General features: G+C 39.9%; 3 protein-coding genes and 1 pseudogene across 6 annotated transcripts; 2 read left to right on the top strand and 2 right to left on the bottom strand.

Annotated features, from left to right (window-relative positions):
* Positions 1-43: 43 nt before the first annotated feature.
* On the bottom strand, positions 44-1,275 carry LOC137732495 (uncharacterized). Its single transcript, XM_068471811.2, has one exon. It carries the CDS (start codon positions 1,173-1,175, stop codon positions 180-182), a length of 996 nt encoding a protein of 331 aa, XP_068327912.1. The 5' UTR covers positions 1,176-1,275; the 3' UTR covers positions 44-179.
* Positions 1,276-9,244: 7,969 nt separating this feature from the next.
* Positions 9,245-12,208, bottom strand: LOC137731254 (serine/arginine-rich splicing factor RSZ21). Of its 3 annotated transcripts, XR_015957927.1 has the most exons (7): positions 12,055-12,207; positions 11,780-11,889; positions 11,577-11,665; positions 11,241-11,463; positions 10,738-10,866; positions 10,381-10,581; positions 9,245-10,251 (listed from the first exon to the last, which is right to left on the bottom strand). XR_015957927.1 is itself a non-coding variant. In XM_068470354.2 (6 exons), the coding sequence occupies exons 2-6, from the start codon at positions 11,866-11,868 to the stop codon at positions 10,575-10,577; spliced, it is 537 nt and encodes a 178-aa protein (XP_068326455.1). In that variant the 5' UTR covers positions 11,869-11,889; positions 12,055-12,208; the 3' UTR covers positions 10,322-10,574. The 3 variants fall into 3 exon arrangements, 2 of the variants coding, with proteins under 2 accessions (XP_068326455.1, XP_068326456.1); XM_068470354.2 differs by lacking the exon at positions 9,245-10,251 and having other exon boundaries at positions 10,322-10,581; positions 12,055-12,208; XM_068470355.2 differs by lacking the exon at positions 9,245-10,251 and having other exon boundaries at positions 10,322-10,581; positions 11,780-11,882; positions 12,055-12,198.
* A 263-nt stretch (positions 12,209-12,471) lies between these two features.
* LOC137731161 (putative potassium transporter 12) lies at positions 12,472-17,232 on the top strand. The gene is made up of 9 exons (XM_068470270.2): positions 12,472-13,081; positions 13,553-13,781; positions 13,888-14,136; positions 14,441-14,491; positions 14,648-14,908; positions 15,030-15,082; positions 15,177-15,291; positions 15,420-15,674; positions 15,936-17,232. The coding sequence occupies exons 1-9, from the start codon at positions 12,821-12,823 to the stop codon at positions 16,994-16,996; spliced, it is 2,535 nt and encodes an 844-aa protein (XP_068326371.1). The 5' UTR covers positions 12,472-12,820; the 3' UTR covers positions 16,997-17,232.
* Positions 17,233-18,456: 1,224 nt separating this feature from the next.
* LOC137730832 (uncharacterized) lies at positions 18,457-20,082 on the top strand (annotated as a pseudogene). The gene is made up of 5 exons (XR_011068222.2): positions 18,457-18,783; positions 18,885-18,952; positions 19,226-19,373; positions 19,802-19,880; positions 19,980-20,082. The product of XR_011068222.2 is annotated as an uncharacterized LOC137730832 (transcript).
* The last annotated feature ends 1,017 nt before the right edge of the window (positions 20,083-21,099 follow it).

Genomic DNA, 21,099 nt, shown 5'->3' with positions numbered 1-21,099 from the left:
GAGCAGTTTGTACTACTTGCTGGAGAGTTTAAAAAATACATCATTTGAAGGAAGAACGCATCCAGTTGAAATAGTATTTATGAAAGATTGCAACATCTTCACAATTCCAAGAAACACATATTAACTAGTACCAACAAAAATAAGTTACAAATTTACAAGACTTTGGATAATCAGGATATTCATCCAATGCTTTCACCTCTCTTCTTGGCCTGCATCTTCAATTTCTTCTCCAACGCCCGGTTCTTGCAATCGTAGAAATATACGATGCAGACAATCCACTTCAGCACATTCCCAAAGCAGAACAAGCAAACCTGTGCAAGAATACCACCAAAATAATGCCTGCTTTCGTAGCAGCCGAAATAGATGCAAGGCAACCTCAAACTTACTTCCCAGGCAAAGAAAATGAGCATCAAAATAAACCCCCTCCACTCGCTTCCGCTGCTCAAATATATCGCCTGCCCAAACACCTTGATTCCGCTCCCTCCCTCCAGTATCGAAATCACAATGCTCATGTTCCACACCGCACTCCATGCCGAAAACATTGCCAGAAGCCCTACAAATGCCGGCCAACACAGCACGGCATAGAACAAAGCATCGAAATGCTCGAAATTTCGAAAGACAGCATAGTAGGTTATTCCCAGCCATGTCAGCCCTAGCAGACTACAACTTGACAACACAAGAACATAAAAATATGTAACAAAAGTTCCCTTCAGTCTTGTTTTGTCAAAGGGTTTTTTCACCATATCTTTGAGAGTCATCACTGGACTCTCTTCTGTGTATATCTTGGATCCCAAGTAAACAATCGGAATCGCGGTTACGAGGTAGAGGATATGGAGAGGCACTAGATAGAGAAATTCCAGATAAAATAACTCATTGGGAAAATCTTGGTTCAATTTTCTTGATATGGCAATTGGTATTGACCAACTCAAGCCAAAGTCAATCAAGTAGCCGTTGATGTCGGCTTTTCGCAGCGGGTTTAGGATTTTCGAGGTCTCAACCATTATTTTTTGGAAATGGGGTTCATAGTAAATCAAGAAACAGAAGAGAGGAAGGGAGGCGAGGATTGCGAAAATAAAGAATTTGATGTTTCTGGCAGGGATTATAAGAGCTTGCCTGAGAATGTCCGATGCTCCCAGCTTCTGATTCTTCATAACCAGGTAGTTCTCCATCTCCATGGCTTCGATTCCAAGCTCAATCCCCTCACAATTTAAAGTTTCTGATTGAGCTGTACCCAAAAAAAGAGAGTTTCTGAGTGAGGAGGAAGTCTTCCTAGATGACGCGGATGATGACTAGTCAAAGGGTGGACTTGACTTGGACGACTTTTCATTATTCTTTTTACTTTAGACAAACGAGGGGCGCATGGCATGGCGTGAAACGGTGCTCTAACTTGCAGTTAAATTATACCTTTATGGAATTGCTCTCGCGCGAACTCGTTTAACTATGAAGTTTTTACGGAATTCTAAGTCAGTAAATTCTCAAAAGCCCTCGTGCTAGGTAGAGATGAAAATATATATATATATAAGGAATCCACTCCCTTAGGCAATGTGGGATCTCACATTTTTGAGGGGGTTGCAGTGGGCGTGGGGTGGGATGGGGTGGGGGGTTTGGGTTGCTAGGAAGGGGAAGGGGTCAGGGAAGTAAGATGGTTTTTTTTTATTTTTTTTTATTTTTAAATAGGATAAATTATTATAATATTTTTAATGCGTAAAAAATTATTGTTTTGCCACGTGACACAAATGTGGCAGTCACGTTAGCTCTTAATGAATGAAAAATGGAACAAATGTATTATATTAAAATAAAATAGTACTCGAGATATGAAAATGAAATGTTTCGAAAATGTTGTATGAGATTGCAATAGACCTCAAATCTGAAGTGATAAAGTGTAATTTACCCTGAGAAATGAGAGAATCAAATTCGAGACTTCATATACAACAATGAATGCAATTAGTGAATGAGCTACAAGTCTGTCAAGATTCTTTTGAAATTAAGTAAATTAGGGGATTATAAAATCTAATTTTTCTTATTCCCTGCCCCCAAGGTGCTAATTTTCGGTTCTTAGCCATTGTTTGGTCAACCTTGATTTGGTTTTCCTTTTTTTTTTTTTTTTTTTTTTAACAAAGTAACCTTGATTTTGTGTCTTAAGCTTGATTATGATAACCAAGTATTGACACTAACCGGGATCCTAATCTGCTGTCCCCGTTTTTCCTATACCCCCCATGTCCTTGGCCTAGTTTAATGACACATGTCTATACTTTAACAGAACGACCATGTCACTTTGTCAAATGGCATTCCTGGTTCAAACTGCAGATACAAGAGTTCTACATTGAAGCTTATACCAAATTCATATGAACATTTCCAAGTAAATTCATACATCATCAACGAAAACAAAAACAATAATCTTCGGAAATCGAGCCAAAAGACTTAATCGACACAACGTAGAAATAATCAAAAGCAAGAAAAAAAATTCAAGATAACGGATAAATTTATAGAGTGAACTTGTTGCAGTTTATATAAGCGCTTATTGCTCATCAGTTGTCACCTCTCTTCCTACTTCTTCAACCACAAATTCGATGCATTCATTGTTCTTCTTGAACGCCAGATTCTTGCAATCGAAGAAATACACCATGCAGACAACGCACTTCAACACATTCCTCAAGCAGGACAAGCAAATCTGTGCAATGATTCCATTCTCCTTTTCATAGCAGCCGAAATACAAACATGGCAGCCTCAAACCTACTCCACAAGCAAAGAAAACAAGCATCAAACAACGCCCCCGCGGCTCGTTACCTCCGCTGTAAAAAATTGCCAGGGTTAATGCCCCAGTTCGATGAACCACATTTAATATCGAAACCACAAGACTCACATTCCACATCGCGCTTAGCACCAAATGAAGAGCTAGAAGCGCTGCAAATGCCGGCAAACACAATGTGGCAAGCAACAGGTCCCATGCGAAGTTTCTCAAGACACAGAGAAGTTGTTAGGAAAGGGTTTATTTACCATCTCCATGAGAGTCATCATCGGTCTTTCCTCGGTGTATATCTACAATGCCAAGTCAATGATCGCAATCACGCTTCCCAGCTCTAGGAGATGGTGAGGCACCAGATAGAGAGGACAGTTGAATCAACTCATCAGCAAGCTTTTTGTTCAGTCTGTTCGCTATACCAACACTTATCGGGCATCTTGGAAATATATTGTACTTGTAGCTGTAAACTGGGTGTTGTTTTGCAATTTCCGCAACCAGGAATTTTCGGATGTAGATTTCATAGTAGACCATGAAACAGAACAAAGGGAGGGAAGTTATAATTGTGAGATGAAGAAGTTGATGTTTCTGGCAGAGATAGCAAGAGATTTTCGGAGAATATCGAAGGCTTCCAGCTTCTGATTCTTCTTCACTAGAAGGCTGGTTTCCATCTCCATGCTTTCGATTCCAAGGTCGATCCAAACCCAATGGTGAGACTTTGTCAGTTAATTCACATGAAATGGGGGGACTTTGTTAAGACTTTTACTCTTCGTTTAATTGCTTTATTAAGATATGAAAAGTTAATACATAGAAAATCATGATCCCAGATAGCATGGAAATTTAGGGTGATTAATGTTAATAAAAAGAGCAAATATTAGGATCAATGGTTGATTTCCTGGAAAGTTCTCATGTTCTTTTCAAAAAAAGAGCAAAAAGATAAATCTTGAAATTGTCAACAAGGAAATGACACCCTTCGTACTTTTGTGAAAGCTTATAATACATACATACGAAAATGCACAAGAAATATTTTGACATAGATCTAACAAAGACATCATTACAATCTCTTCAAAGAGCTCAGAGGAATGGATCATTGCCCCGCTACTAGTCAGACCGATATTGTTTCTCAACTCGCATCACACCATCTACATAGCACGGCAGATGTGAGGATGTCACTGCAAAAGGACTCGGTGTAATTAAGGAACAGACCAATTTTTGTATAATGTAATTTATTTTGTCAATTCAGCAATGTGATATTTTCAACACGAACTGGAGATGTTGTTGCTTGATCTTCGGAATTTAGTAGGACGATCTTTTTGCAGTCGTAGTAATAAACTGTGAGAAGCACCCAAGTAACCACCTTCCCCAAGCACCACAAGCTTGTTTCAAGGAAATAATATGCAATTATATTTCGATGATACTGATAAGTCCATCTGCCAAGGAAGCTTGGTAAATTGAACCTTCCAACAGAAAACAGAAGCATAAAAAACAACCACCCTCTTAGCATCTTTCCTTTGCTTAACTCTGATGAGGCTGTAATGGCTTCAAACAATCCTCTCTTCTCCTCTAAGACAGAAACAACAACGCTTAAGTTCCACCGCACGCTGTACTCTAACCATTTCGCAATGGCCACAAAGTAAACCATCCAATGCATGGCCAGGCCGGAAAGCCGGGAGTGCCTAGTTGGGCAACCCGATTGAACTAGCGGGAAATGCCTAGGTGGGCAACAAGATGGAACTAACGGCCTTCCGTAATGCCAATACTGAATAGCACTTAAAGAAAGAGAGCACAATAGGGAAATACTGAACCATGTAAGCATACACCCGTGCCACCTTTTTGTTGTTACTGAATTTCGAAGAAGATTTCGCAGACCGGTCACTGACCTCACATTGCCAGTATAGATTGATGAGGCAGCATGGATGGTTGTGAGAACAATGAGGAAGTTAACAAGGTTAAAAAGGTAGATTTCTATAATTTTAATGGTTACATTTAGAGTCATTGCATGGCCAGAAAGACTTCTTAGTAGATCTATTGCCTCATAGATCAAAGTAGGCTGGTAGTCAACAGGCAATTTTTGTGACAATGTCAGGCTGAATAGTGGAAGGGAAGTGATCGATGTTAAGATTATGAAATTGGGATTTCGAAATGGGATTTTCATGGCGGATTCGATGATACCAAGGGTGCCGAGAAAGCATCGCTTCATCTCAGAAAATCTTGGGTTCTCCATTCCCTCAGCTGCACCAGTACAAAGTTTGAGGCTTGTGGATCTTGTATTGCCTCCTCTTCAACACATATGAGTATTAAATAAAATAAAAACAGTAAGTTTCCAGTTTTATTTCGATAATAACGGTAGAAGTCTAGCTGGTGCGTCTCATCTTATTTTTCGGAATGATAATCCAAAGCACATCATATGGTAAATTAAGTTTAAGCGTTCTTAAGTTTTGAAATGTCCGAAGAGTAGAGGACAAAGAAATGACACCATTTTTTTCGCAACTCTAACTTTTCTAAACGCCTGAAATCCTAATTCTGTTTTAAGGTTAGGCTAGGGCGAAGTGTGCTCGCCCCTGCACCCAAGTTCGAAGCCCCTTCCCTAAGGTTAGAATATAGTTGATTTACGATAACATGTATATACAAAGATGCACAAATTCATGAGATGAGAAATATTACTGGAAGTAATACATAGTTTTCACATAAATAAATGCAGAAAAAGGAGCATCTATAAAGTCTTGATTGCAGTTTCTAGTTCTTGCATGTAGTGCTCATTCCTCAACGGCTTCCACCTCTCTTCCTACTTCATTGCCAACAGATTCGACATGCTTTTCGTATTGCTCGCGAGTTTTCACTTCTCTTCCTACACCATTTGACACAATCATTGTTCTCATTGAACGCTCGATTCTTGCAATCGTAGAAATATACCATGCAGACAACCCACACTTCAACACATTCCCCAAGCAGAACAAGCTAATCTGTACAAGGATCCCATTCTCCTTTTTATGCATGCCAAAGTACAAACATGGCAACGAGACTCACATTCCACACCGTGCTCAGCGCCACAAATGCCAGAAAACACAGCACAGTAAACAACACATCGCACACAAAGTTCCTCAAAATAACAGTGTAGGTTGTTGGTATACATATTAGTCCAAGTAAAGTAGAAGTTGACAAGAAGAGAACATAGGGATATGTAATGAAGTGCCCTTGAGCGTTATGTTAGAAAAGGATTTATTTACCATGTCCTTGAGAGTCATCGTTGGTGTCGCTTCCATGTATATTTTCAATGCCAAGTCAAAGATCACAATAATGCTTCCAAGCACTAGCCTCAAGGAGATGGAGAGGCACCACATAAGAAGACATAGCTGAATCAACTGATGAACAAGCTCTTTGTTCAGTCTACTGGTTATATTAGTATTTGCTGGGCCTGCTGGAAAAATGCTGTAGCGAAAAACTAGGGGTTGCTTTGCAATTTCCAAGATTTTGACAGGAACTTTTGGAAACAAATTTCATAGTAGACCATGAAACAGAACAAAGGGAGGGAGGTTAGAATTGTGAAAATGAAGAAGTCGATGTTTCTGGCAGAGACTTCTGTTTCTTCGCCATAAGGCTGGTTCCGATCTCCATGCTTTCGATTCATAGCTCGATCCAAACACAATGGAGAGACTTTGTCAACGAATTCACATGATGTCTTCCTTGATGGCGTTTAATTGAATTATTAAGATATAAAATTAATAATAATTACAAGGAATGGTTCCTAAGCGCATGGTGGTTAACCTTGATATCCTCATATTAACCTGGACGCAATAGCCAACAAGGATCTACAAAAACATACATTCAAGAACAAGAAAAGTTTTGACATAGAAACTACTACACGTGTAGTTTTACGCATTACAATCTTCAGGATGAGAGATTCTTATTGCTTTTTTAAGAACTTATAGCGACCTTATGGTTGTGACAATTCTTGCAATCGCAGTAATAAACTGTGAGAGTCACCCAAGTAATAACCTTCCCCAAACACAAGAAGCTTGTGTCAAGGAGATCGTATGAAGGTATATTTGGATAGTACAGATATGTCCATCTGGCAAGGAGGCTTGACAAATTGAAGCTCCAAGGAGAAAACAGAAGCATCAAAAGTAACCCTTTTAGCCTTTATCCTTTGCTTAACTCTGATGAGGCTGAAATGGCTTCAAACAATCCTCTATTCTCCTCTAAAATGGAAACTACAATGCTCAAGTTCCACCGCGCAATGTACTCCAACCACGCAATGGCCAAGCTGTAAACTATCCAATATATAGCCAGGGAAAGCTGGGAGAGTCCAGTTGGTCTGCCTGATGGAACTAACGGCCTTGTGTAACCCTCCACAACACTTAGAGAAAGATAGCACAAGAGTGAAATAGACATCAATGTAAGCATACGCTCGTGCCACCTTTTTTTTGTTACTGAATTTCGAAGAAGATTTCACAGACAGATCGTTGACCTCTCATTATTAGTATAAATTGTTGAGGCAGCATGGATAGTTGTAAGCACAACGAGGAAGTTAACAAGGGTAAAAAAAGTAGACTTACATAGTTGTGAGCACAACGAAGAAATTGCTACAAGAAAAGCAGCAATTTCTTAGCCCCTTGTAAGCGCCTGCAAATTTTGGTTATATTCTAAGGTTGGATCAGGACAGTGGCAAGGAGTGTTGGCAACCGAAGCTCCAAACAGAATGCGGAGTTCTAAGTTTTACTTCGATTACACTGTTTAAGTCTAGCCGGCTGGCGCCTCCCATTTTCTTATTTGGGATGAAGAACCAAAGCATGTTGGAGTCTCCACAAAGTACAGGACAAGTTGAAATACATAAGAACTGTAAATTATACAATTTAAGGGCAGCTGCTTTGAGAAATACATAATTTACATCAATCTTCTTCTATCGACAACTTCGTATCCTCTATTTTCTTCTAGCTAGGGCAACCTTTGTCGATCTCTGCTGCAATTCTCGCAATTATGGTACTCCTTCCTCTTCAAGTTATAGGGTAGCCCGGTATACGTTTTAGTAATATTCCAGTTGACAATGGTACACGTTCGCTAAAGTTATCATCTTCCCTACACAGTGATTTTACTCTACGAGATCTTAGTGTTAAATCCTTGGAATTTATGGCAACCCTTGGTGACGGTTCTTGCAATCGTAGTAATAAACCGTGAGAACCACCCAATTCATAACCTTCCCCAAGCACAGGAAGCTTGTGTCAAGAACATCATATGCCATTACACTTGGAAAAGTGCATTTTGCAATGAGGGTCGGAAAACGGAAGCTCCAAACAGAATACAAAAGCATCAAAACGAACCCTCTTCTTGTATTTCCTTCGCTCAACTCCGCTGCATCTGAAAAGGCTTCGAAACCTCTGTTATCCTTCTCTAAAATGGAAACCACAACACTCAGATTCCACCAAGCGCTGTACTCTACCCATTTATCAAAGGCCACAAAAGGAACTACCATGTTTACAGCCTGCAGTAACCTGTTTGAGCAGCTTGACGAAAGTAATGGCTTCGCGTGATGATGCCAATAGTAAACAGAACTTAAACAAATGTGTGACAAGAGGGACATGGTCAAGAATGTAAACATGGGCTCGCGCCACCTTGTTTTTGTTATTGAGTTTCGAAGAAGATCTCGGAGACTCACCTTCCACCTATCACTACTAATGTAGACTGTTGAAGCAGCATATATAGTTGTCAGTGCGGTGAAGAAATTAACAAGTTCAAAAAGGTACACTCGCAGAAGTTGAATCATGTGGCCTTTGGGGTGGTGAGTAAGAACTCTTAGCTGAATTGCTGCCTTCTCCATGATCAAAGAAGGCTGGCTAGAAGGCAATCTTGGTACTAAAGTCGTACAAAATAGTGGAAAGGAGGTAACCAGCACGAATGTTATGAAACTGGGATTTCGAAGTGGGATTTTCGCGGCCGATCCGATTACGCCAATGGTGTCACGAAACCACAGATTCATCTCGGAAAATCTTGGTATCTCCATTCCCTCCGTTTCGATACTATGAACTGCTTCCTCTTCAGTATATATGGAAGTATTGAGTAGTGCTGTGATACAAAACGTAGGATAAAAAATCGAGTTTAATTCTCGATTGCAACGGGAGAAGTCTAGCTGTTGCTTCACATTTTCTTAATTTGGGATGAAGACCCAAAGCAGATCATGTAATAAAGTTGCTAGTGCACTCTTAATTTACTGAAATGTCCAAAGAAGTAGAGGACAATGGGAGAACACAGACAAACATAAGAAGTAAGAAGGCAAAGAAACTAACTCATAAAAACAAACACAAAATCCAAGGGAACCAAAGACCCTTTGGGGAAGAGAAATATTTTTAGCGTAACAGTTACACTACTACTTGGCGTTACTTATTCACGTGTTTCAATCATTGCAATAGAACTTACGATGACCTCTTCCTAAGGCATATTTGGATCCATTGCTTTGCATCCATCCGAAGTTTTTGAACGAGATCAAGAAATAGTTGTTGCAACGGTATATTCCATGAAAATAATAAAAATATAATTCGTAATTATTTGAAACATCCACTAATATCTCAATGTTTTCTTTCACTAATTCCCATCTAAACAGTTTATGATTCCAAAATTCAAACTTTCAGGATATTTTATCCACTCAATCTCAATCCGGATCATCAATTTACAACAGTCATCCAACATAAAATAAAAAAAGGAAATTTCAAAGAGAAAAAAAAAGTTAAAAAAAAAAAAAAAATTGGAAAACAATGACTTGATGCAGGACACAGATTTATCATGTCAACTTTGACAAAGTAGGCAAGCAGCATTACCTGATGAGACATATTATGGTAAAATACTTGGTATCCTATATAGCCTAGCCGTGTGCGGGCGGTCGAAGCACAACCAGACGATTTCAGTGACGAGTCTAAGATGGTGATGAATGATGGGTGTGAAGGACTCCACAATTCACTGCAACTCGGTAGATTAACCAACCACACTAACTGCACTCTAAAATTACTACCATGGATGCTCTCAACTTTCAATTACCGACCGATAATCAGACTCGAGAGAAGGGAACACCAATAGGGCAACAGCTTCACCTTCTTCAATCAGCAATCAGCAAGTGGAGAACTAACAAGATAAGGCCTTACTATGATAGAAGCACTGCAGATGATGGTGATGACACTCTAACATGGTCAGATGCAGCCAAATTTCTCAATGAAAAAGAAGGAGACTAACGTGCAGGTAGATGTGCTGCAGAGGTGCTGAGATGGGGAAGGCGACAAACAACTTCATCTTCTTGAACCGGCTAATAAAAAAAGTGTGTTCATGAAGCTTTGTTGTAGAAGAATGCAATAAAAAGTGTCGTGTGCAACCAAAGTACCAAAGGTTATGGATATTCCACTTCCACTGAACAATAGGCAGGGGCAACGACAAGAAGAAGACTTTGGTGGATGCAGAGCAGAGATAGGAACCGTGAGCACTAAGATGCAGTAAGCGGAGAAACAAAGCCGTTTTAGCCGAAAATACACCTCAAATCAAAACAAACAAACTTTAGGAACATCTATTGCAAACAATGAAAATTCAACCACAAAGAAAGAGTTCACACAAAACCATATATAAACATATATAACATGCCAACTTCAAAGTAGGAAGGCAACCTCTCATTTTTAGTACGCTGAAGCAAGAAAGTCGACGCAAACTGGTGTCCAAGTCATCCAATCCAAGTTACTAATAAAACCCACTGTGTCACAACATCAACATAACTATCATGATTCTTGTCGATCCTACTATAACTACAATATAGCAGCGATATCATCCTTTCAAATCATCCAGCAGTTGCTCCAATTCCAGCTTAGTCCCTGCAGAGACAAATAAGCAGATGCACTCAGCTGTATCAACAAGAAAAGAAGTCGCACAAAGCCCTAACACTTTCAAGTTTCAATCCAGATACACTCTACTTGTTCAAGCTTATATCTTTCACCATTTTGTAAAAACATCGTACAGCCATGACTTACCCATTGACATAAGGTGAAGCACGGCGAGCATGGCGATATGGAGGAGACCTGCTGTAGCTGCGTCCACGTCGAGGAGGTGTGACACTACGGCGTCGTGGAGGTGATCTTCTCCTACGCGGACTATAACTCCTGCCAAAAAAAGAAATCATTTGTGTAACAAATTCAATCCTTCGTATCAAAACAAAACATTTTCAATTCCCAGGTCGACAAACAGTAGGAATGTTTTGTTCCAGATCAAAAAACCTGGCAAGCACAAGGCAGTCAATGTATCGAATTCCCAGGTCGACAAACACACAGGAATAATGTATCGAAGTTTCTATAACTCTATTCTAAGTCAGCTGAGACACGCATACCAAGAATGATGCGGTGAATCAGGGTACAAGCAATCCTCATAACCATTGAATTTGAAACCAACAAAAGCATAAAGAGGAAAGGCAACGGGTCATCAGAATACAGAAGCACAATTTTAACACAGTTAAGTTAAAAAAGAAAGATGATCACACCTGCGCCCATGGCCATCATAACTAGGACTTCTGCGGCGTCGAGGGGATGGACTTCGGCGCCTTCCACCACTCCCTCCTCGTGAACCAACACGCATGCGACATTCTCGAGCAAAATGGCCAGGTTCACCGCACTCATAACACTTTAAGTCATCTCCTCCACCGCGCCCACGGCCTCCACTACCCTTAGAATTGTGGGAAAGCTCCACACGCCACCCATTTTTACCTGCAGACAAAAAAATGATAAGACACAAAAGCTTATAAATTAAAGTTGCAAAAGTTAAAATAAAAACAAATTAACACACACAAATACAGTTAGAGAGGGATAATTGGGCAAACCATCCAAAGCTTGAACCGCGTCTAAAGCATCCCTGCGATCGTCGAATTCAATAAATGCGTATCCCGGCGGTCTTCGTGCAACCCATACACTGTCATCAATTTCATAAAAATAAACCTTAGCAACACAAATCTTTTCCAACCTTAGAAAATCGATCGCGAGTCGTTAAGACAACGAAAAACAAGAGTAATGCAGCAGAAAATACTTGCGAAGAACACCGAACAGCCGAAATTCATCTTCTAGATCCCTCTCGTTCACTCGAGGATCCAAATTCCCAACATAAACCCGAGTCATCGTCGCAATACCACCTTCAACCTAATAAAACATACATATATAACAAACAAAATTAATCCAATAAAAACGAATTCTCATATAAATTCCAGAAAGAATCGAACTTTCCAGGAAAAAAAAAGTTGAACATATGGAAAGTTTAATGATATAGGCGAAGCGAAAAGCGGCAGAAATATCGTTGAATATTACCTTGAGAAAAACCCTAGAATTTGTGAAATTTGATTGATCGGGGCGACAGGGAAACGAATTGGGTGCTCTGCGCGTGGAATCGCAGAGCTCGAATAAACCCTAGAAACCAGAGCCTATTTCCCCGCGTGTTCTTCGTTGGCTTGTACATTCCTCTTTTAACCTTTGTGGTGAATTTCCTCTCTTAACCTTGTCTGCGAGTTTTGAGTAATACAAGCCCAACGGGACCATTATTGGGCTTATGTGTAGAGTTATCTGATCTCGAGGCCCAGTCTTCTATTGTCTTCTAAACATCATGTTGTTTAGGACATCTACATGACTTTCGACTGCACGATATACGATGAATACACGATATACGATGAATGGATGTAATTAGAAAATTCCTGAGATACTCTGTGAGGATATATGCAAAGAATCCTATCAAAAGAAGCAAGATAGTACCTATAAAATATGAAAAATGCGAGTGAACCTATGATTATGGCCCAATAGAGATTATCCAGAATCCATCTACTCATTCGGCTGAAAAGCCGAACCAAGATAAAAGAATGGTTTGTTGTCATCATGTCACTAATGTACGTTTCGGTACTCGAACCCTCTGTCGCTGTACTCCTCACTCCTCACTCCTCACTCCTCGCTCCTCCGCCAGGCTCAAACCTCGGCAGGCACGACTAATAACCCACAATAAATCATTCAATTTTCTGACCAATTACTGAAGCTAGAGTAAAAAGATTGGATTTTTGCATGTGGGTTCTGAAGGACTTGTGCAAAAATGGCAGAAGAAGATGGGATTGTGGAGAGGGGTGAGAGATTGGCAGGAGGATGTTGGAGTGGGGTCGGGAGTGACTGGAGGTGGGTGGATGGGAGCGAGGTGGACTCGGAGTCGCCGGCCTGGTCGTTGCTTTCTGAGAATGGAGGAGGCGAAGGTGGAGAAGGGTATGGAGGATCGCTCAGGAGGAGGCTTGGGAAGAAGCCCGATAGAGTTGATTCTCTTGATGTGGAAGCCATGGAGATTGCTGGTGCTGGTGGCCAGGTAATACCACAATTACTTTCGTTTTTCTTCCCTTTTTTTTTGTGAAATTAGAGAAATTTATGTGCTTTTAGTGTTTTTCTTTATGTGTTAATTACTTCCATATTCATCAAAGGTGTAAGATTGGTAATTTGGTATATTTGGAATGAAATATGTTACTTTGCAGACGTGGGTGTAACCGCATCCACTAGAGCGGAGGTGCTTCGCTATGCACCCGAGTTTGAATCCTCGTCCTTGCAATTTAGATTAGTTTGGGGTAGAGTATCGTTTGTATCAAAAACATAATCTTTATAATATGGCATTTATGTTACAACGTGTGAACCCTTTCTTTAAGAGGTTGTATGTCAGCAGAATCATGATTTGGTACTCCATATTTGCTGACAAAATTACCTTGTCTCAATTCTGTAATGTAAAGAGTTAGAAAATGCTACTATAATACTATCCATGTATGACTAACTTAAATTAATAAATCAGGATCATTCTGTTTGGAGCACTCTTCTGTTAGGATTCCAGACTCTTGGTGTGGTCTACGGTAACGTGGGAACGAGCCCTTTATATGTCTTTGCTGATGTGTTCAGCAGGGTGCCCGTCGAATCAGATGTTGATGTCTTGGGAGCTTTGTCACTTGTGATGTACACAATTGCGCTTATACCTTTAGCAAAATATGTTTTCGTAGTTCTCAAAGCCAATGATAATGGAGAAGGTAGGCGCTTTTTCGTTTCACAATTATTTTGTCCTTAGTTGCTTGGTAGTAATATGGTCGTGTGAGTACTTGTTAACCTTTACACTATTCATGTTTCCAATTGTAGGAGGAACATTTGCATTGTACTCACTGATATGCAGGTATGCAAATGTTAATATGCTGCCAAATCGTCAGCCAGCTGATGAACACATCTCAAATTATAGGCTCAAATTGCCCACTCCACAATTGAAAAGGGCTTTGCAGATAAAAGAAACTTTAGAAAAGAAATCACTCTTGAAAACTATCCTCTTGTTGTTCGTTTTGATGGGAACGTCAATGGTTATAGGAGATGGTATTCTAACCCCAGCAATATCAGGTACATTACTTGATTGGGCTTGAGGTGGAAATTCATGATATACTTAGCCAACGAAAATATGTCTAAGCTGTAGTTACTGACATGAAATTACATTCCTGTTAACAGCCATGGATTTTTCTGGCATCGTTTTCAAGTACCTCTTCCTTAGACAGGAAATCATAATGAGGAAGTAGGACTTTTCATTAAACCTGGCTGAAACTGTGATATTGTGCACAATCATTTTCATACATTACATACAAGTGTTTTCCGTTGTATCTGTGTAGGAGAGTATATTGATGTACTTTCTTCTTTTTGGTTGTCATAGTGATGTCTGCTGTGAGTGGCCTGCAAGGTGAAGTGCCAGGTTTTGGTACAAGTGAGTATCTTTTTCTTTGTCTGATTGAGAATCTGTGGTTCATTTGTTTACTGAACTATTTTTTTTACCTGGGATGGAATCGAAAGAGTAGAGCAAAAATAATAACTTATGAGTTGTGGACAATATGACCCATTATCTGATTGATCTTTATTGCAGATGCTGTGGTTATTCTTTCGATTGTAATTCTCCTACTATTGTTCACCATACAGCAGTTTGGGACTGGTAAAGTGGGTGTCATGTTTTCTCCAATACTTGCCTTGTGGTTTTTCAGCCTGGCATCAATTGGAATCTACAATTTAGTGAAATATGACATTACCGTCCTGAGGGCATTCAATCCTGCTTATATTTATTTTTTCTTCAAGAAGAACGATAAGGAAGCATGGTACGCTCTTGGTGGTTGTGTTCTGTGCATAACAGGTATATCTCACCTTTAAAGCCTGTTAGGTTTTCTAATGAGAGCCATTTGTTTTTCCTTTTTTCAACTTCTCCTATGGATTATAGTAAAGAAAACTTCCCAACTGTGGTTATGCTATTTCAGGAGCCGAAGCTATGTTTGCTGATCTAGGACATTTCTCTGTGCGAGCCATTCAGGTTGGCCAATGCATACCTTCATCTCTCCCTTGAAGAATAGCTTCATCCATATTATTTTACCGAAAGCATTGTATAATCTATACATCTTGTGCAGGTTGCCTTCAGTTTTGTGGTGTTCCCCTGCCTTCTCTTAGCTTACATGGGCCAAGCTGCCTATCTGATGAAACATACAGATTCATCGGCTAGAATATTCTATGATTCTGTGCCAGGTGACACTTTCCAACATCTTGGCTACCATTCTTCTCAGCTTTACTCTTATTGTTCCGTAAAGGGGCATCTCTCTTTATTTGGTTCCTCAGTTTGAAACTTACAGTTCCTCAATCTTGTGAACAAACAGATAGTCTTTTCTGGCCAGTCTTTGTGGTAGCTACCCTTGCTGCAATGATTGCTAGCCAAGCGATGATATCTGCTACATTTTCATGTGTTAAGCAATCAATGGCTCTCGGATGCTTCCCAAGGCTAAAGATAGTTCACACCTCAAAGAGGCGAATGGGCCAAATTTACATCCCTATTATCAATTGGTTTTTAATGATCATGTGCATAGTTGTAGTTTCCATCTTTCAAAGCACCACAGAGATTGCCAATGCATATGGTGAACTATCCTTTTCCTCTCCTTCCTATAATATTTTCGATATGCAAAGATATTCTTATATTTGAAATGAAGTTGGTTTAACATTCATATTCTGATTTTATCACATGAAATTCTATATGCCGCGAGGCAGGAATCTTCCGCTTATATTCTTCACAACAATATATATGAGTTTTATTAATCCGACTGGAGTTGAGCTAACAATATATCAACTATAAATGTGTAATGATAATTTTGCTAATACAATTATATTTATTCATGCAGGAATAGCTGAAGTCGGTGTCATGATGGTGAGCACAACCTTGGTGACACTTGTAATGCTTCTCATTTGGCAGACCAACTTGTTTCTGGCTTTATGTTTCCCGCTTGTATTTGGATCAATAGAGTTTATCTACTTGTGTGCGGTTTTATCAAAAATCAAAGAGGGTGGCTGGTTGCCTCTTGCCTTCGCCTCTTGCTTCCTCTGTGTGATGTACACTTGGAACTATGGGAGTGTGTTGAAGTACCGAAGCGAGGTCAGGGAGAAGTTATCCATGGACTCCGTGACTGATCTTGGCTCCACACTAGGGACTGTGAGAGTCCCGGGAATTGGATTGCTGTATAGTGAGCTTGTCCAAGGCATCCCATCCATTTTTGTGCAATTCCTTCTTAGCCTTCCAGCTATCCACTCCACTATAGTTTTTGTCTGCATTAAGTATGTCCCTGTCCCAGTGGTTCCTCAGGAACAAAGGTTTCTGTTTCGAAGAGTTTGCCCAAAAGACTACCATATGTTCCGCTGTGTAGCCCGATACGGTTACAAGGATATCCGGAAGGAAGATCACCATTCATTTGAACAACTTCTTGTTGAAAGCCTGGAGAAGTTTCTGAGGATGGAAGCTCACGAGATTGCCTTGGAGAGCAATTTAAATGACTCAGACTTTGACAACGATTCTTCCAGCTCAAGGGATTCGGGAGTCCCAGGAGGCGATGAGATTGAGGAACTCAGGATTCCATTGATGCACAATGGAAGATCACGAGGGGTAGGAGGAAGTTCAACCTTTGAAGAAACTGCTGCCGCTGCAACATTGCCGTCCAGTGTGATGTCATCGGACGAAGACCCGAGTCTGGAGTATGAGCTCTCTGCACTTCGAGAAGCAATGGACTCAGGATTTACGTATTTGCTAGCGCACGGAGATGTGAGGGCAAAGAAGAAATCGTTTTTCTTCAAGAAGCTAGTCATAAACTACTTCTATGCATTCTTGAGGAGGAACAGCAGAGCAAGTCCTGCAAATATGAGTGTGCCTCACATGAACATCATGCGAGTGGGAATGACTTACATGGTCTGATTCATTTATTTTCACTTGTAGAATTTATCTCATTTTATTCAGATTAATCTGCTGCATATTGCAACCTCTATGCGAGACACTGTAACAGAATTATTACATCATAAACATGTAACTATGACGCTCAGGTGACGCTATCTCAAACTGACTCACCACACCATATGTGGTTTCACGTGATTTGTTTGCGATGCCGCCATCTTAACGTGCCAGTTGAAAGTGATATTTTTTTTTCCCCCTTCTGTCGGTCTCTTTGTGTTTCCTTCTCTTGGTTTTAGTTCATTTTTTCAACACCAACCGAAGTAGTTCGTGCCGTACAAGAAGGCCCCTCTTGGGTCAATTTTTCTTGTCTGCCTTTAGGCAAAAGTGGCAACTTCATTTTCTTGGTGGAAAGGTGTCGACCTTTAGTATAAAAAATAAAGAATATCTTTGTATAAATATATTAGAGCCACATGAATAATATTTGACTACTCAAAAATGTGTGTGAACTCTTACTCAAAACTCTTAGTGTTTTAATTACAGAGTTTTGTGCTTATGATTAGAACCGTTCACATTATGAATCACACCATAAAGATCATATCTACAAAAAATAAATTAAAACTAAGTTCATTTAGTCAATCTATTGTAGCAAATATATAGACGGTTCGTAATGCTTTTATCAATACCATTCATTTGTTTTTAAATAGTTTGATGACTAAACGACATTAATTTTAATCGATTTTTTGTAGATACGATATTTATAGGATGATTTATAATATAAACGGTTCTTATTATAAATACGAAGTTCTATTAATTGACAACGAACAATTTTGAAGAATTTTAAATAGCCAAATATTGTTCTTCTCATAGTAGGGATTTAATCAGAAGGCCGACATCAAAAATGGATTTTAATAAGGCCAACTCAATGCAAGGGCTTGCTTGAGGTTTCTTATCGTAAACATTCATTTATATTCGTAAGAACTTTTGTTAAAAACGCTTTAGAAAAGCTACTTCTCAAAAGAAGCACTCGGCATAAGACTACTTGTTTGGGATTGCTTCAAGGTTTTTTAAAGTGCTTCGTAAAGTAGCATCCATGTGCTTTTTTCGTAAATGCTTCTAAAATCTATAAATACTTTTAGATTGTTTTGCCAAACGCAGTTAGAAACGTTTTGTAATATTAGAAAACTCTTTTAGTTTTTTTAAAAGCAATCTCATTTCTAACTGTAAAGAGTAGGGCTGGGCAAACGGGGCCTGGACCCGCGGTTAGGGGCGGGTCCAAGCGATTCGGGGCGGGTACGGGGCGGGTCCTGTTTTTAAAATTCTGAAACGGGGCGGGGCGGGTCGGGTCCATGTCATTTGCGGGGCGGGACGGGTCCTAATTGCTGAGGAAACGGGTCCCCGACCCGAACCGTTTCCACCTTCCAAAAATCCGTTGATTTAATCTGATGCGTTGATTTAATCTGATCACTCTGTCTCTGCCTGCCAGACTCCCACACCCACAGTCGACTGACTCAACTTGACACCCCACTCCCCAAATCTCGTCTCCTCTCTCGTCTCAGACCTCGCTCGATCGTCTCAGAGTCAGACCTCACTCCCCAAATCTCCTCTCCTCTCTCGTCTCAGACCCCTACTGAGTACTGACTCGACTCCTTGAGACTCATAGTGAGTCAGTGACTGTCGACATCACCATCGCAGGATCGTCTCCTGAGTCCTGACTCTCCTTCAATCCTCCCAATCGCGAGTTCCGACCACCACGACACGGTCCACACCAACCTCGCCGTCGAGAACACTACCATCATCTTGCAAATTCCTAGGTAATATATGAATTAGGGTTTCTGATTTAGGAATTTAGGATTTTTGCATAAGCTTTTCAATTGATTTAGGAATTACGTGGGTTTTTTATTTGGGAATTTAGGGTTTTTGGGGCTAAGCAGCTCAAGGAGCGCTTACTTATCCTTTTTTGAATCACCACCACCACCACCGGTACGTTCCCCTTCCTCTCTCCGTCCAGATCCAACCCTCCGTTTCCTTCTCTCCCCTCTCGATTCTGCATGTTCCGCCTCCTTAGCTTCTGTTTGGTTTCCGAGAATCTGTTTTCCAAAGAAATTTTTTGATTTTGTTGTTTGTGTTGAGCTGTGCGTTTGGGACCTGGTTTTGTTTTGTTTGTCCTGGAATTTGTATAGCGTGATTGTTTAATTTAAATTTTCTTTTGGTTTTTTTGGAGATGATTAATTCTGTGCTTTTAAAAAATTGTAGGGCGGAAGAGATGGATCGTTACCAGAGAGTGGAGAAGCCGAGAGTGGAGACGCCGAGAGTGGAGACGCCTATCGATGAGAACGAGATTAGGATTACCAGTCAGGGCAGGATGCGCAACTACATCACCTACGCCATGACCCTGCTTCAGGTCTCTCTCTCCCTCTCCTTTATTTTTTTTCTTCCATTTTTTGTGTTTAATTTCTGCTTTCGGATGCATAGAATTGAAAAAAAAAATTTGAAAATAATGAAATTTTGTTGTGTATTATGATGAAACAAATTCAAACCATGATGTTAATCTTGTGTGTTTACCTGCTGCTGTTGATTTTCTGCTCGTATGCGATTATATGGTAGTATATAATGCGTATGGAAGTTTGAGAATGCGTAGGGATGAATGAATAAAGATTGAATAGAGATTTCGGATTTATGTTAGGTTTTGATAAACCTATATTACTTGATACAGCACCTTAGATTTTGCTTATCCAAGAGACTTCGGATGTAATTTAGGTTATTTTAGACCTATATTAGTTATTACAATACCTTAGGTTTTCTTTATCTGCTTGTGCTGCATCCTTGCAGGAAAAAGGATCGGATGAAGTTGTGTTCAAGGCCATGGGAAGAGCCATCAACAAGACTAACGATTGTGGAGTTAATCAAGGTTATGTGTCTTGTTCTGAATCGTTATATATTGTTTGTGAGATGTTTGTTTCCGTTCTTGGATTAGCCTGACAAGATATTCTTATTACTGTTGTTTCAGAGAAGAATTGTTGGTCTTCATCAGAACACTACAATTGGTTCCACAGACATAACTGATATCTATGAACCTCTTGAGGAAGGCCTTGATACGTAAGCCTAGTTTAAACTTTAAACCGTATTTTGAACACCTCTGATTTGTTGCAGTACCTCATGAGGTCTATGGTTCAGATGCAACTCAATGCAAAATACTTAGTTCTTGATTTAGTTGAAGTTTAGCCAGTGCTCCCGGGGAATATATTTATTTGTTGGTAACTAATCAGTTTAATTTCGTTCCAGGAAGTATTGGCTGCTTCAAGAAGTGTTGGTAACTAATCAATTGACTTCAGAACATACATGTAAACAAATGTTAAAACCGATTATGACTCTCATAACTGATTTCAAACCTAGTTTCTAGTATTGTTGCCTGCCATTCGAGGCTGAAATGTGGCCTAAAAAGAACCTACTTATTTAATAGATTCTTTACTTCATAACACGATTATGTATATCAGTGTAGGAAGTTGTTTATGGCTCTAATTGATTATATGATTATGGACTACTGCGATATAATTGCATAAGCTTTTTGATTGATTATTTGTACAATCTGTGAATCTGTACAATTTTTTTTTTCTTTCAAACATAATTGCATAAGCTTTTTGATTGATTATTTGCAATCTGTGAATCTGTACAATTTTTTTTTTCTTTCAAACAACCAAAAAAAAAAAAAAAAAAAACAAAGGGACCCGTGGACCCGGCCCGAACAGGCCCGTTTCAACCGGGCCGGGTAATGTCCGGTTCTTATATTAAAAAATGTAATCCCCGGCCCGGCCCGCCCCGTTCCCTTTGAACCTAGGTCCGGTCCGGTCCCTTCAAAATTGGGCCCGGCCCGGCCCGTGCCCAGCCCTAGTAAAGAGTATCCTTAAAATTACAATCATATCAATTTGCTCTATCAAATGTTGTTTTAAACGCTTTCAGTTATTTTAAAGGCATCTTAAACGAATCGTCTTTAGTAGAGTTTGTGCGTACTTTAAAAAGAATGAAAGTGAAGAGCATGTCGTAGATGGACAATAGACGAAGATGAGTAGGGTTTGCACTTTACATCATCAATTAGATTGGGGACCAGTATTGGACTCGTTCCCGGTCAA

This window comes from Pyrus communis, chromosome 16, assembly GCF_041283825.1.
Source record: "Pyrus communis isolate YQ-2024b chromosome 16, ASM4128382v1, whole genome shotgun sequence".
NCBI lineage: Eukaryota > Viridiplantae > Streptophyta > Magnoliopsida > Rosales > Rosaceae > Pyrus > Pyrus communis.
This window is presented reverse-complemented; position numbering and strand designations above follow the sequence as displayed.

What these genes read in the sequence shown, in the direction of transcription:
- LOC137732495 (XM_068471811.2), bottom strand. Translation starts at nt 1,175, where the DNA reads ATGGAGATGGAGAACTACCTGGTTATGAAGAATCAGAAGCTGGGAGCA.
- LOC137731254 (XM_068470354.2), bottom strand. Translation starts at nt 11,868, where the DNA reads ATGACTCGGGTTTATGTTGGGAATTTGGATCCTCGAGTGAACGAGAGG. An exon ending in CTGTTCGGTGTTCTTCGCAA is followed by an intron (nt 11,666 to 11,779) that starts GTATTTTCTGCT and finishes AATTGATGACAG; the next exon opens with TGTATGGGTTGCACGAAGAC. An exon ending in CGCGGTTCAAGCTTTGGATG is followed by an intron (nt 11,464 to 11,576) that starts GTTTGCCCAATT and finishes TTTTGTCTGCAG; the next exon opens with GTAAAAATGGGTGGCGTGTG.
- LOC137731161 (XM_068470270.2), top strand. Translation starts at nt 12,821, where the DNA reads ATGGCAGAAGAAGATGGGATTGTGGAGAGGGGTGAGAGATTGGCAGGA. An exon ending in AGCCAATGATAATGGAGAAG is followed by an intron (nt 13,782 to 13,887) that starts GTAGGCGCTTTT and finishes TTCCAATTGTAG; the next exon opens with GAGGAACATTTGCATTGTAC. An exon ending in ATTCTATGATTCTGTGCCAG is followed by an intron (nt 15,292 to 15,419) that starts GTGACACTTTCC and finishes GTGAACAAACAG; the next exon opens with ATAGTCTTTTCTGGCCAGTC.